The sequence below is a fragment of the Macrotis lagotis genome, chromosome 7 (assembly GCF_037893015.1).
Source record: "Macrotis lagotis isolate mMagLag1 chromosome 7, bilby.v1.9.chrom.fasta, whole genome shotgun sequence".
NCBI classification, from domain to species: domain Eukaryota; kingdom Metazoa; phylum Chordata; class Mammalia; order Peramelemorphia; family Peramelidae; genus Macrotis; species Macrotis lagotis.
Genome location: NC_133664.1, coordinates 28,105,369 through 28,119,763, shown reverse-complemented (window position 1 = coordinate 28,119,763; position 14,395 = coordinate 28,105,369). Strand labels below are relative to the sequence as shown.

Genomic DNA, 14,395 nt, shown 5'->3' with positions numbered 1-14,395 from the left:
CTCGATGCTTAGAGCGGTTTACTATTTATTAGGAAAAACGAGGCAGAATGTGCTGCCTTAATTCCACACATATAAAGTGCCTTCTATAGAATAAAAATAATAATAATGACAATGAATTTAGTATTTACTTCATGCCAGTCACTTTATAATTATTGCTGCATTTGTTACAACAACACTGGAAGGTAAGTGCTATGATGGTTCCCACTTTGCAATTGAGGAAACAGAGGCAGGCAGAGGACTTGCCCAGAGTCCTAAAGCTAAGTAAGTGTCTGGGGCAGGATTTGAACTCACATTTTCTCATCTTCAGGCCAGTGTTCTGTGTACTATGCCCCCCCCCTGAACTGCTATTATGTGATGTGACACCACTATCTAGCAGGGACCGAGGTCTATTTTGTTCTACACACATGAAATCAGAACCAAGTGAAATGTTCTTAATGTATTTGAATAAAAGTTCTGGACTTTCTTATTCAGATAAACAGCTTTTTTAAAAAATATCTTTTCTGGGTGACTAGGTGGCATAGTGGATAAAGCACCAGCCCTGGAGTCAGGAGTACCTGGGTTCAAATCCGGTCTCAGACACTTAATAATTACCTAGCTGTGTGGCCTTGGGCAAGCCACTTAACCCCATTTGCCTTACCAAAAAACCCCTAAAAATATCTTTTCTTTTGTGAAATTTAGTCAAAAAAAACTTTAGACAAGCTATCAAAATCCCGTTCTTTAGGAAAAATAAAGAACAAAGCTACCAAAGCCCTAGTGTTCCCCATATGATACAAAAGGGTATTGGATGGCTTCAAGTGGGTACAAATCCCCACTCTAGCCCTCACTTCTGTGTCCTGACCTCTACACTGTCTGCAGTCTGTTCCATCTTTAAATTTTCAGTGACATGCTCTAGTTGAAACTGATAATAGACAGCAATGGCAGGGCACCAGGGAGGGTCAGGGCCAGCAGTGTTCACACAGTTTTTAGATCATTCTCAAAGTCAAAAAAATAGTGAACTACTGAACTTTTTTTTTAAGTTTATTTAAGAGATTCAGGTGAGTAAAATGAGAGTTGACTGATATTGGGGTTTTTCTAATTCTAAGAGCTAAATCAATTTACCATTTCTTGAATGATTCTAGTAGGGAAGCCCCTATCTCCACATGTTCATAGACAAGGTAAGCTTGAAGAGGACAAAATTGATAAGATCCTGCAAAATACTTACTTCTTCAAACCCCATTTCAAACAAGCATTCAACTGCTCCTCTGACAGGCAAGAGTCTAGTAGAAAAGGCTGCATTTCCAATCCGGATAGATCTGTATTTTTCATCATTAGGGTATCTGATAAGATATAAGCAAAAAATTCACTTCCAACTATTCCCCTCATTTTACGTAATACCTTATCCCTTCTGACATCTTCTCGTCTCCAAGATCTAAATGGATTCCAGCATAAGCTAAGTAAAGCAGGTATTATTCTCCAAGTCTACACTGCTCGTTTCTAAAGATGACGTATATCCTGAGGTCCAGAAGGGTTATTAGGGACTGTTACACATTGGATGAAGAAAGACTAGCAAACTGATCATACAAATGAATATGGAGGACAAAAAGCATGTATATTATACATACAAAACTACATCTTTAGGGAATGCAAACACACAAAAAGACTCAATATGAGAGTGGGATTTGCAATATATATATATATATACACACACACATATGCAGGAATGACAGATTCAGATAAGATTGTCATGCTATACAATAGATGGCTTATTTTTCTTAATTCTGTTGATGATTACAGGAGAGAGAGAGAGAGAGAGAGAACTGGACTAGAACAGAAGTAAATTTTTTTATTCCCATTGCCACAAGCTTTCTTCATTTGCAAAGAGGTTGTTAGTAACACTTGCACAACCACTTCTGAATGCCATATAAACATGCCACAAGCTTCTTTAAAACACAATCAACTAACATTTTCATTTTCTTCACAGTATATTCCTTTTTATTTAACCTGATTTATCTAACTAGTATTCTGTTGCCCCAGAAATTATACTTCTTCCTTTCTTCTCTCCACACCATACTGCCTTTTAACAAAGATCTGTAACTTTCCTTGTAGCTGTCACCTGCTCATCTCTTCTTCACTACAATTTTTTTAACCTTTTTAAAAAATTTATTTTGTAAACCCTCATAAACCTCAACTTTTCCATATATTACTAGTAAACAGCAGGAAGAACTAGAAAGAGAAATTCTATTCAAAATAACCTCAGACAATATAAAATACCTGGGAGTCTACTTGCCAAGGCAGACTCAGAAACTTTTTGAAAACAATTCTCACACAAATTAAATCAGATTTAAATAACTGGGCAAACATCAACTGCTCATGGATAATCGAGCTAATATAATAAAAATGACAATTCTACCAAAACTAAACTACTTGTTTAGTGCCCTACCAATCAAAATTCCAAAAAAATAACTTTAATGAGTTAGAAAAAGTGCTAAGTAAATTCATATGGAGAAATAAAAAGTCAATAATTTCCAAGGATTCAATGAAAAAAAGTACAAAAGAAGGGGGCTTAGCCCTACCAGATCTAAAATTATATTACAAAGCATCAGTCATCAAAACTGTCTGGTATTGGCTAAGAAATAGAGTGGTGGATCAGTGGAATAGCCTAGGTGCAAAAGCAGGAGACGATCATAGTAATCTCCTGTTTGATAAACCCAAAGAGTCCAGCTATTGGGATAAAAACTCTCTCTTTGATAAAAACTGCTGGGAAAATTGGAAGTTAGTATGGAAGAAACTTAGATTAGACCAACACCTCACACCCTATACCAAGATAAGATCAAAATGGACACAGGATTTAAACATAAAAAACAATATTATAAGCAAACTAGAAGATAAAGGAGTAGTTTACTTGTCAGATCTAAGGAAAGGGAAGCAGTTTATAACTAAGGAAGAGATGGAGAACATCACCAAAAACAAACTAGATGATTTTGATTACATTAAATTAAAACCCTTTTGCACAGACAAAAACCACTGTAACCAAGATCAAAAGAAATGTAGTAAACTGGGAAACAATCTTTACAACTAGTATTTCTGACAAAGGACTCAATTCTATAATTATAGAGAGAACTGAGTCAAATTAAAAAAAAAAGCCAGTCCCCAAATGACAAATGGTCAAAGGATATGCAAAGGCAATTTACAGATGAGGAGATCAAAGTGATCCAGTGGCTCTAAATATTACTTTTTAAAGAAATGCAAATTAAAGCATCTCTGAGGTACCACCTCACAGCTCTCAGACTGGCCAGTATGACCAGAAAGGACAATGATCATTGTTGGAAGGGATGTGGGAAATCTGGGACACTATTACATTGTTGCTGGAGCTGTGAACTCATCCAAACTTTCTGTAGAGCAGTCTGGAACTATGCCCAAAGGGAAGCTAGGTGGAGCAGTGGATAGAGCACCAACCCTAGAGTCAGAAGGACATGAGTTCAAATCTGTGCTCAAACACTTACTAATTACCTATCTGTGTGACCTTGGGCAAGTCACTTAACCCCACTGCCTTACAAAAAAGAAAAAAATACAAAAAAAAGAAGTAAATGGGGCATAAAGATGAAAAAAAGGGTGTTCCTTGTCCTCTGGGAGTTTACAATTTAATGGGGGTGGGGGAGTATGTACAAAGGGAACAACAGGTGCATCAATACTATGCAGAAAATAGTCAGGGCAAAGGACAAAGTGTTTTGAGAAAACACGGATCAGGAAGACTTCAGATTAACCAAGAGGCGTCCATCATGGCTTCTTGGAAGAGGTATCACTGGAGCTGACCTTTCAGCTCAACCATTGGACAAGCGAGCTCTTTTGAATAGACAGGATGAAAGAGGAGGGTATTCTGGGGCACTTTTCAGCTCAGGTCTGGCCTTCTATACCAGCCTCCTCCCTAGTCTCCCCATTTCTAGTTTCTCCACCTCTTGAATCCGTTAGGCAGTGGGAAAAATAATCTTCCTAAGCACAGGTCCCTTCCACACTCAGAACATGTTCATTTACTTTCAGAGCCCTTTAGGATAAAATATTAACCTCAAATTCCTATTAGGAGGAGTTAAGAACAGGTTAAGTCTTAAGGAACACTCAACATGCTGCAGAGGGTAATGAGACCCCAGTGAGGCCAGAAGCAAGAGAGGGAGAGGAAGCTGACTCCAACGAGGACAGCAGAGTTCCATGTGACTTAGAGAAACACCACCTGGGTGAAATGTTCCTTCCCCACAAGTCTCCTCTACTAGAATGGACTGTGAAGTTGACCCCCAACACCTTCTTGTTAACCCTTCCACTGATGAACAAAAATATTAAACGGGAAAACAATCCTGCCATTCTCATGACTGTGGTCACATGTCTGCTATCACAGAGTAGACCCTTCTCATTTCTTGACTGAATTACTGCCATAACCTCACTGGTCTCTCCCCACTTCAATCCATCCTGCTCAGAGATGCTGAAATGCTAGTCCTAAAACAGATAGGACCATGTCACTCTTCTGCAAAGGTGCACATTAAACTCATTCCTCCTTTTCTTCTTTTTCTCTATAACAAATTGTAAGATGGAAGAGTCACTTCCTTAAAAATGATTGCTACATTTCATTCTTGGTAACCAATTTCTCCTTTTTGGTCAGAATAAAATAGATTATCAGTTCCCCTCATTGCTTCTGAAGAATAAATGATCAGTCATTAAAAGAAACCAGATATTTATTAGTTGTTTTGTTTTAGGTTTGAACCCCAAACTTCAAGATGTATAAAAGAATGAAGTCTCCCATCACGACTACATCATACTTCTATATATCAGGCTTGTAATGTTTCCTAAGCTCTTAAATTATGTTCTACTTTTGTCCAGGTGGCCTATAATATACGCCCCTGAACGTGATCTTCATTTTTCCCCTCTCTTGGTTTTTCATCCAAAGGCTTCATTATTCCTTATCCCTCTAGTTAGTCCTTATCATTCCCAGATTTCCTCAAAAAATTTTATCTTAATAAACAATGCTATTCTGCCTTGCCCCTTGGGATCTGTTACACTGTATTAATTAAAATATGCCTTCCCAATTTTGGGCTGTCTGCAATGGAAAATACCATCTGTATCCAGATAAAGAATTGTGGAGTTTGATAAAGACCGAAGACTTCAATCACCTTCAAATAAGAAAAAAAAAACGTTATTATATAATTTTGCTATCTCATACTTTATTTTTCTTCCTTAAGGATATGATTCTCTAATCACATTCAACTGAGATCAATATATACCATGGAAACAATGTAAAGACTAACAGAATGCCTTCTGTGGGGGTTGGGGGAGGGAAGCAAGAATGGGGGGGTAATTATAAAACTCAAAATTAATAAAAATCCTTTTTTGACATTTGACATTTCATTCCGACAAGCCTTAGATGAAACATTTTAGGTGGAATTTGTCTTCCTGAATTAGGGTCTCTTGTATATTTGGGTTGTTACCCTTTCTTTACACACACTTGAGTATAAACACCTGTTCCCACAGGTTTTATTGTTGGTCCTTTCTTGGACCAATCAGTCCAGTGTCCTAAGCTGAATCTCCTTCCCCTTCTGTGGCTAAATGGAACAATGTCTTTGAAAGACTGGGCATCTCTCCCTGCTGTTCTTCTTCTTTCTCTAGCTTGTTGCCTCTCAATGGGCAGGTTTCTACTTCTTCTGTCTTTTCAGTTTAGAACACTTCTGATTAGATTTGTAACCCCAGAGAATAGACAAAGATATATACTCCTCTACAGGTGTATTCTACCTTTGAGCCAAAGTCCATCTTTCTCTCTTTTAAGCCATGTTCAGAAACCCAAATCCTGTTCTCAGATACCATCTTCTTAACCATGTTTACTTCCTAAATTTGAACTTCTTGCCTACAACCAGTAGCAGACAGGAAAATACAACCAGTGTTCTGAAGCTTCCCATTTCTTGAACAGAATTTAATCCCTCCCAATAGCACTTTTTAGGGATCCCTGACAGATCACCAAAAGCAGGTGGCAGACAACAATCTCTAGAGGCCCAAGGAGTTTGTTTTCTACCTGAAGAACACAGAATCACACAATTACGTATAGGAGAGAAGAAAGAAGGAGGACTGACACCCAGAAGGAGCAGGGGAAATTCCTGGAGGAAATTTCCTGTAGATTCCTGACTCTCCTTTGCACCAGCTGTAATAAAAGGCACCTCACAAATGATTTATTCCTCACTACCCCCCTCAAATTCTCTGACCATTAAATTCCTCACCCTATAATCCAAACAGGTCTTTTACTTTCCCCAGGATTGGCAACTAGCAGTTTAACTGAGCCACCACATCTTTTGTTCTGGTGTAGGAATATTACCACTCTTCTGCCATGGGAGGACTCCAGCTGGGCCTTGGCTCTTGGCTTGGAGACAACACGAGCATCACAAAGGCAAGCACAAAAGCCGTATTTAGCTCAATCACTCCTGTATCCTTAGCTGAATCTCATTCCCCTGCTGTGGCGAAACAGAGCTTTCTGTTAACTGTTAAGATGGACCAGGGGGTGTTTTCCTTCATTCCCTTTTCTAACCCAGGGTACTAACCAACCTGGCTTCGCCTTTCCCACCTATACTTACAATTATGGTCTGGAAAAAATAAATGGATTTTAAAATGTGTGGTTGAGAGTGCTGTCTGTCATATCTTTATCATCTTATTCCCTCAATCTCTTACAATATAATTTTTATTCAGAATTCAACTGTAACTATCCTTTGATTGTCATGACCTTCTGGCAAAGCTTTTTTTCCAATTCACAGAGGAACAAAGATTTATCCAGTCATTTGACAAGCCCTTATTAGGCACAAGATGAAGGGTTCTAGGACAAGCGGAAGGGTTTCAGAAGGCAGCTAAGAGGTCATCTAGTTCCACTCCAAGAGGCAGCAGGATGGGAAGTACTGCTGTCAAATGCTCCCAATGCTGTCAGAAGCTGAATCAATTGTAATTGGGAAATACTCAACAAAATAAATGAAATGCAACAGAATATTATGTTAATAAGCAATTTTCTAACAAGCAGTTGCAGGAATCTCCATCTAGGTTTAGCGTCCTGTTTCTATGTGAGTTTGACACCACTAAGAAAGGACTTGGAATTGGGAAAAACTGGGTTTAAATCCCATTTCAGGCACCTCCTAGCATGAAACTGTGGACAAATCGCTGGCCCTCCCTGATCTTCAGTTTCCTCCTCTGTGAAATGAGGGACTTCACTTGGAAGACTTTTAGGGTCCCTCCCAGCTCTATCTCTGACACTATTTTACAAACAATGAAAAACACAGGCCCAAAGATGTGATTTAATCCAGTACTGCTCAAGTCCTAAATCTAATAGCTGAAAATTCAAACCCAATCTCTCAAATTCTGTGGTCTTTCTACCACCTTTCATCATTAAAATAACAATGTGTCACTCTATATTTTGATCCCTATCCTGTAATTTCACAGAATGAATCTCAGAATGTGATCTCAGAAGTCATCCTGGAACCCCAACCATTCCAGAATCCCAGCCTCCCTTTGGAGACCTAAGGGGAAGTTTGGAGAAGTTCAGGACCTCGTTGTGGACAGGTAGTTCAAATTTTTAGCTACTCTGGTTTTCCAGCAAACCCAGAGGTGCCTATTTTGCCAGCACTGCCTATTTCTCTTTAGGGTTAAAAAAGAACAAAATCTAATTCCTCTTCCATATGTACATCAAACTTTCAAAAATAGTCATATCACATTGTCACTAAATCTCTCCTTCAGGTTCAACACTCCTCCCTTTAACTGATCCTCTTGGGGCAAGATCTCAATTTTCCAATCTCCACATTTCAGTGATCACTGACAGTGGCTCAATAATCAAGTTTTCAGTACGTGAAAATCTAGGCCAGCTAGATAATTTCCTCTTATCTCCATATTTATTTGGGGCATTCCTTACTGTTCTTTTCTTTCAGGTCCAAGTATCATTCTGCTTGGCAGAGAAAACAGAGACAGTATACTGAGAAGCTCAGCCTTCTTTGGGTCAGAGGTTAACATCATCCCATATCCAACTCCTGCAGGAATTCCATCCATTCTTCAATCTTCTTTTCTTCAAAAGAGATTTCAAAAACCTTCCCTCCTGCTTGTCTTTGGCCTTCCTCCCCACCTTCAAGTCCTCTTGAGCTTCAGCACCCCACTTCTCAGTCAGGACCCTGCCAAGGCTTTTAGATTCATCTTACCAGCTTCCTTCTGTACAGCCTTTTCAAAATGACTGTCGTTTTGTTCAGTGACTTTCTTAGACATCAATAACCAGTGCCTTTAGAGAACTTCTCCCTCACTGGAATTATTGCTGGCTTATAGAACTGCATTCATAAGGCCTTCTTCATTTAGGTCAGGGGAGCCTACCTTTTTTTTTTCTAAACTCTGAAAAAGGCTCCCCAAAGTGTGGGATGCCTGTCAAATGCTTCCAGGCTTTTCTCCTCTTCTCCATCACAACTTTCTAATTTGCAGCAGTCACTCCCTCCCAAGCCAGGTTCTCACCATTTCCACCCCAGCAATAAATTGTTCTGGAGCCTTTTCTCCAACTGTTCCGGCTCTCTATTCTGAAACCCTTAAATCCGGAACCACTGAAGAACAATATGTAGGACAGAAAAGATTGGATGGAGTAAGGAAGGTCTGGAAAGGCAGCATCAATACATTCACTTTCTTAAAGAGAGCTCAGTCACATGTTCACTTCTTAAGAAAGTTAGACAAAGAGAAAGGACTCATGTATATGAAATATTTATAGCAACAAAAGAAAATAGGCCTCCATCAATTGGAAAATGGCTTAAAACTGTAGTGTTTTAAAGGGATGAAATATTACTGCCCTACACAGAATGATAAATATGTTGGAAAGAGTTGTGTAAACTGATGAACAATAGAGAAAGCAGAACCAAGCAATAATGTAGAGGCTGAATATAATATTACAAAAAAAATGAAAAACTTCAAAATTATGATTAACACAGTGATAAAATCATTCCTTTAAAGTAGTGTTGTCAAACTCAAAATGAAATGGATCTCTGTGGTCATATAGAGTTAAAAACCATAAAATATTATCTGTGTTTTATTGTTTTTATTTATTTAAACATTCTCAATTACATTTTAATTTGGTTTAGACTGGGCAGAGAGTTTGACACCTCTGCTTAAAAGAAGTGATAGTGATTTAGTGTTTGTAGACCCTAATAGTTTTACTGTACTAGCTGATTACAAAGAAGGGTTCTATTTGGTGGAAGTCAATCACTGGGAAGATAATGTATTTTAAAAAGAATAAAAATATTTTTATAAAACATAAATCATATATAAAACATATATCAAAATTTTTATCATATTTTTAAACATCTTTAGTTTCTATCATCTGACTTGTAAGGACCTGGATCCCAACTTTTTCAAGGTTTTAATCTCTGTTCTTATAAAGGACAATGTTCAGGAAAGTCAGTAGTGATGTAGAGGAAAATCAAAGAGAAAAGCTTGGCTGAAGTCCTAAGTTTGCCACTTTCTTCCCATGGGATCTTGGGCAAGTTGTTTCTTTGGATTCCAGCTTCCTTATCTGTGGAATGAGGAGTTTGGACTAGAAAGCCCCTCAAGCATCTTTCAACTCTTAATCTATGCTCCTATACTGACCACTATTCTATCACCCTAACCACATATTAACTTACAAATAAATAAAAAAACTTATAAATAAATTTTATTTTTTATTGTGAATTTAATCACAATAAATTGTTATTTTATTTTTTTCCAATTACATGTAAAGGTAATTTTCAACATTCATCCATTTGCAAGTTTGAGTTATATATATTTTTTAATCACTCTCTCTTCTTGTCCCTCTCCCTATGGTGGCTAACAATCTGGTAAAAGCTGTATATGTGCAAAAGGAATCACAATAAATTTAATAAAGAATTAATCACAAATAATTTAATGAAGCAAACATTTCAACATACAAAGGATGACATGTTATCTTCCCTTTCAAGTGTATAAGAAACTGTATAAGAAACAGTTTGCCACATATAATTTTTTTTCTTATGTTGGTATATGATCCCAAATGGGATCAAAAAGAGTTGGACATGACTGAAAACAATAACATGTAAATATTTATAAACAAATTATTTTTCATTTTCTTCTCTCACTAATATCTGAAAACTTCGTTGCAGTGATTTAATTTACTGCCTTATAATTTAGAAGTATTTCTAGGATCATTTTGTACCATCCTCCTAGCCCTCAGATGCCCAACTTGATCTTGGTCCTCATATTCATTCAATTACCAAAGCCTGTCGATTTTTTAGTCTCTTGAATATGTCCCTTTCTCTCTTCAGATGGTGCAACTGGAGTCTGGCTTATTATTAGCAGAGTCTCCTAAAGGCTGGCCAGTCTCAAGTCTCTCCCTGCTTTGATTCATCTTCCTTCAACTGCAGAAGTGATCTTCCTCAAGAACAGATCTGGGGGCACTAGGTGGTGCAGTGAACAGAGCACCAGCCCTGGAGTCAGGAGGACCTGAGTTCAAATCTGCCCTCAGACACTTAATAATGACCTAGCTGTGTGACTTTGGGCAAGTCATTTAATCCCACTGCCTTGCAAAAACCTTAAAAAAACAGATCTGACCCTTTCATCCTCCCTTTCAAAGGTCTCTCCATCACCTTCAAGATCAAATGTACACTGTTCTAGAAGGCATCTCAAGCCCTTTCCACTCTGGCCCCTCTCTGACACGTCTAGATGTTGCACACCTTAGCCTACCCACCTTCTAACATCCTCACACTCCACCTCCTCACTGTTTATTTTTTCTGGTTATTTTCCATGCCTGAAAATCAGTCCCTCCCTCCTCATTTCTGCCTTCCATCAAGAAGCCTTTCCTGATTTCTCTTCATATTAGGGTCTTCAGATTTGCCATATAAATATATATATATATATATATATATATATATATATATATATATAATATCTCTTGTTTGTACACAGCTATTTTCATGTTTTTTCCTATAAACTGTGAGCTCCTTGAGAGGAGGGACTATTTTTTCCCCATTTTTTGGAAACTTTAGGCCCTTAATAAATGTTTACTGACTAACAGTAACAAAACTTCTCTGTGTCTGTCTCTGTCCTTCTTTATACCTTTGCTACCTGGATTAAAAAAAAAAAAGTGTTTTACTGATTTTTTTTGCGTATCTATATCAACACACTAAACCTATCTCAATTCTCGAAATTCCTTAGCATTAGCACCCCCTCTTTTCTCCTTTCCTCTGATAAGGAAGAAACATCACAATTCTTTGATAAGGTTAATCCCTAATCTTCCTGATTCTGGAGCCTGCCTTCTTCTCCCTAGGACCAGGTTCCAGCAATCATCCTGCCCTTTTCATGCATCTTCATTATTTTCCTCTCCATAATTCCTTTTCATGAGTTTTAAAAATGCTCAAATTTCTTTCATCTTTTTTTTTAAAGTGCCCTAGACTTCTATCTAATCTCTTTTTTCTTTGATGCAAACACCACAAAAAAATTATCTCAGACTAATTCCTTATCACCTTGCAATTTATCTTCTTCCCCCCTCTACAGACAATTTTTTTCAAAAGTCACCTCTTAATCATCAAATCCAATGGCCATTTGAAATGAACAATCTTCCCAGATCTCTTTCAGTATCTTCAGAATTTTTTCCCAAAATACCATATTTTTCTGGTTTCCCTTTCTATCTCTTTTAACTGTTCCTACTCTAGCTTCTTATCCTCTTCCCAACCCCTTAATAGAGTTCTCTGAAGTTCTGAATTTGACCTCCTCTTCTCTCTCAACTAGCTCCAGCTCTCTTCTGAGCATGAATCTTGTGTCAGAGGAGATGGGTTTGAATTGTGACTCCACCACTAATGTGCAACCTTAGTAGGCAAATCAGTAAACCTGTAAAGAATCAATCTGATTGTCTGTCCTTCATTATTGAAGAAGACCGTGACATCAAGGAGATGATGCCATATGACAAGAAAGTGAATTGAATTTAAATGAGGGGGTGCTATGCAAAGTCACCAGCCTCACTTTCTCCTCTGGAGCCATCTGATCAGTTATGAATCAGAACAACTGGAGATGGAAGGAATTGGATGAGTCAAGTCCACAACCCTTTGCCTCTCTATATATACTCTGGCTCATAGGAACTTCGTTAATTATCATCTTGAAGCAAAAGAGTCAGATTTATTTATTCAACTGGTCTCTCACACCTTCAGCAACCTAGAGGCCATTTCAAACTGGATATATTGGACACATTTCAAACTTAAAATATCCAAAACTGAAGTTTATGTCCCTCCAGAATCAGCCCTTTTTCAAACTTTCCTATTTCTGTCAAAGGCACATTTTTTTTCACTTCCCAGGTTTGTAACTTTTCTCCCAACCATACAACATCAGTTCCTCATCAGCATCTCACCCATTTCAACTTTCATCATATCAGTTCTGGCTTTCATCCCATCTTGCCTAGACTATTGCCGTCCTCCACTGTAGATTGTCTCCAGTCTCTTCCCCCTCCAGTACACCCCAAGCTGCCCAAGTGACATTAAGAGCACAGCTGCCAGCAAGTCACTCCCCTCCACAATCAGATCCAGGGGCACTCTACTATCTTTAGATTAAAATATAAAGTTCTCGTTTAGCTTTGAAAGCCCATATTTCCAGTCTCATTGGACATAACTCCCCTTTCATCAATCTACTATCCACCCAAATTGAGTGGCTTTGTTCATCACACTCAATGCTCAGTCTCTAGACCCTCCTACGTGACAAGTGATTTGAAGTATGAAAACCCATTAATAGACTACTGTAATATGGTGATGAGGGCCTGGACTAAGGGAATAACAATGTGAATGGAGAGGAGAGGACAGATGGAATACTTTGTAGGACTTGGCCAACTGATTTGACTGATTATTAAGATACGAAGCTCAGAGAATATTGAGGAGATAGAAAATACTTTTAGTTGAGGAACTCAGTAAAGGTCACCCAGAGGAGAGGTCTCCTGAGCTGAATCTTGAGAGATGAAAATTCTGCATGGTGGGGTTGAAGAAGGAATGCATTTCAGTCCATTAGGATACCAAGAAACAAATAAATGCTCAAGGATATGTATAGTTTTCAAATAAGAAAATGGCTACACAATATGTAGTTAAATAAAAACATGCTCAAAACCCCTGACAGTACGAAAAAGGGTACATGAAAACAGCCATGAAATTTTTAACATACACAGTGGAAAGGTAACAAAGATGACAGCAATCAATGCTGAAAGACCATGAAGTGGTCCAGTCATTTTAAATATCAATTTGGAATTATGAAAGAAAAATAACTAAACTGTTCCTACTTTTGGAATCTAAGAAGCCACGCCCTAAGCACATACCCCAAGTAAGTCAAAGTCAGAAACAAAAGTTCAACAGATAGGAAAAATATTCACAGCAGTGCTTTCTGTGTTGCAAGTAACAGAAAAATGAAAATGGAGACCCATAATTAATGACTGGCAACAAAAAACCCCAAAAACCAACAAAGGTAATATGAATGATATGGAATATTACTGTACAGTAATAAATGGCAAAGTTATTTAAAGAAAGATGGAGAGATCCCTGTGAACAGATACAGGGAAAAATAAGCATAAGATAACAAGATAAACAAAACAATATCCTACAAAAAAGTCAGTTAACAAGTATTTATCAAACACTAGATGTCAAGCTCTATAGGAGGTGCTAGGGACATATAGCTAAGAAGGAAACTGTCCTGGCTTCAAAAAGCAAACATTCTGTGGGGGAAAACAACATATATGAGCCTGACAATACGAGGCAAAGGTAAAGTTCTTTTAGAAGAGCACCTGACAGAGCCTTGGGTACATGAGGGCACCATATCCTGGTGGTGGCTGAGAACGCTGGAGTAGAGGGTAGAAGAACTTTGAGGATACAAGTGATGAGTGCCCCAACCAAGGGAGCAGTTGTGGGTAAAAATGGAGAGAGATGATATCAAGAGAACTTAGAGAACTAACTGGGTGTGAGAGGCGAGGAAGAGGGAAGAGACAAAGTGGACCTCCTTGACAATGCTGAATTTGTGATCTGGAACACATGGTGGTCTTTAAGAAGGTAATAAGTTGAGTTTGGGCCATACTGAGTTTTAAGGGCTGGTGGGACATCCAGATGAAGAAAGTTCTAGAACCAAATGGAGATGTAGGTCTGGACCTCAGACTCAAAGGGATCAGGACAGGAAGCCCAGAGAAGATGGAATCAGATTTCCAAGGGTCTTCAATGCTGGATAAAAAATGTGCAAGTAATACTAGTGGTAGTAGTGGGTCACTGGAAGTGTCTTGGTGTGGAAATAACATGTTCAGAACTGTCTCTCTGAAAAATTTTAATAGCTATACAAAGAATTAATGAAAAGATTTGAAGTATGAAAACTTTAATAGACTACTGTAATATGGTGGTGAGGGCCTGGACTAAGGGAGTAA

At 38.1% G+C, this 14,395-nt stretch overlaps 1 protein-coding gene across 1 annotated transcript in view; it reads right to left on the bottom strand.

The window, feature by feature from the left end:
* Positions 1-14,395, bottom strand: part of NGLY1 (N-glycanase 1) — a 49,990-nt gene that overhangs the window by 32,313 nt on the left and 3,282 nt on the right. Inside the window, exon 2 of the mRNA XM_074195684.1 lies at positions 1,202-1,316. Coding sequence (XP_074051785.1) covers positions 1,202-1,316 — 115 coding nt within the window. The remainder of the gene's footprint in view (positions 1-1,201; positions 1,317-14,395) is intronic.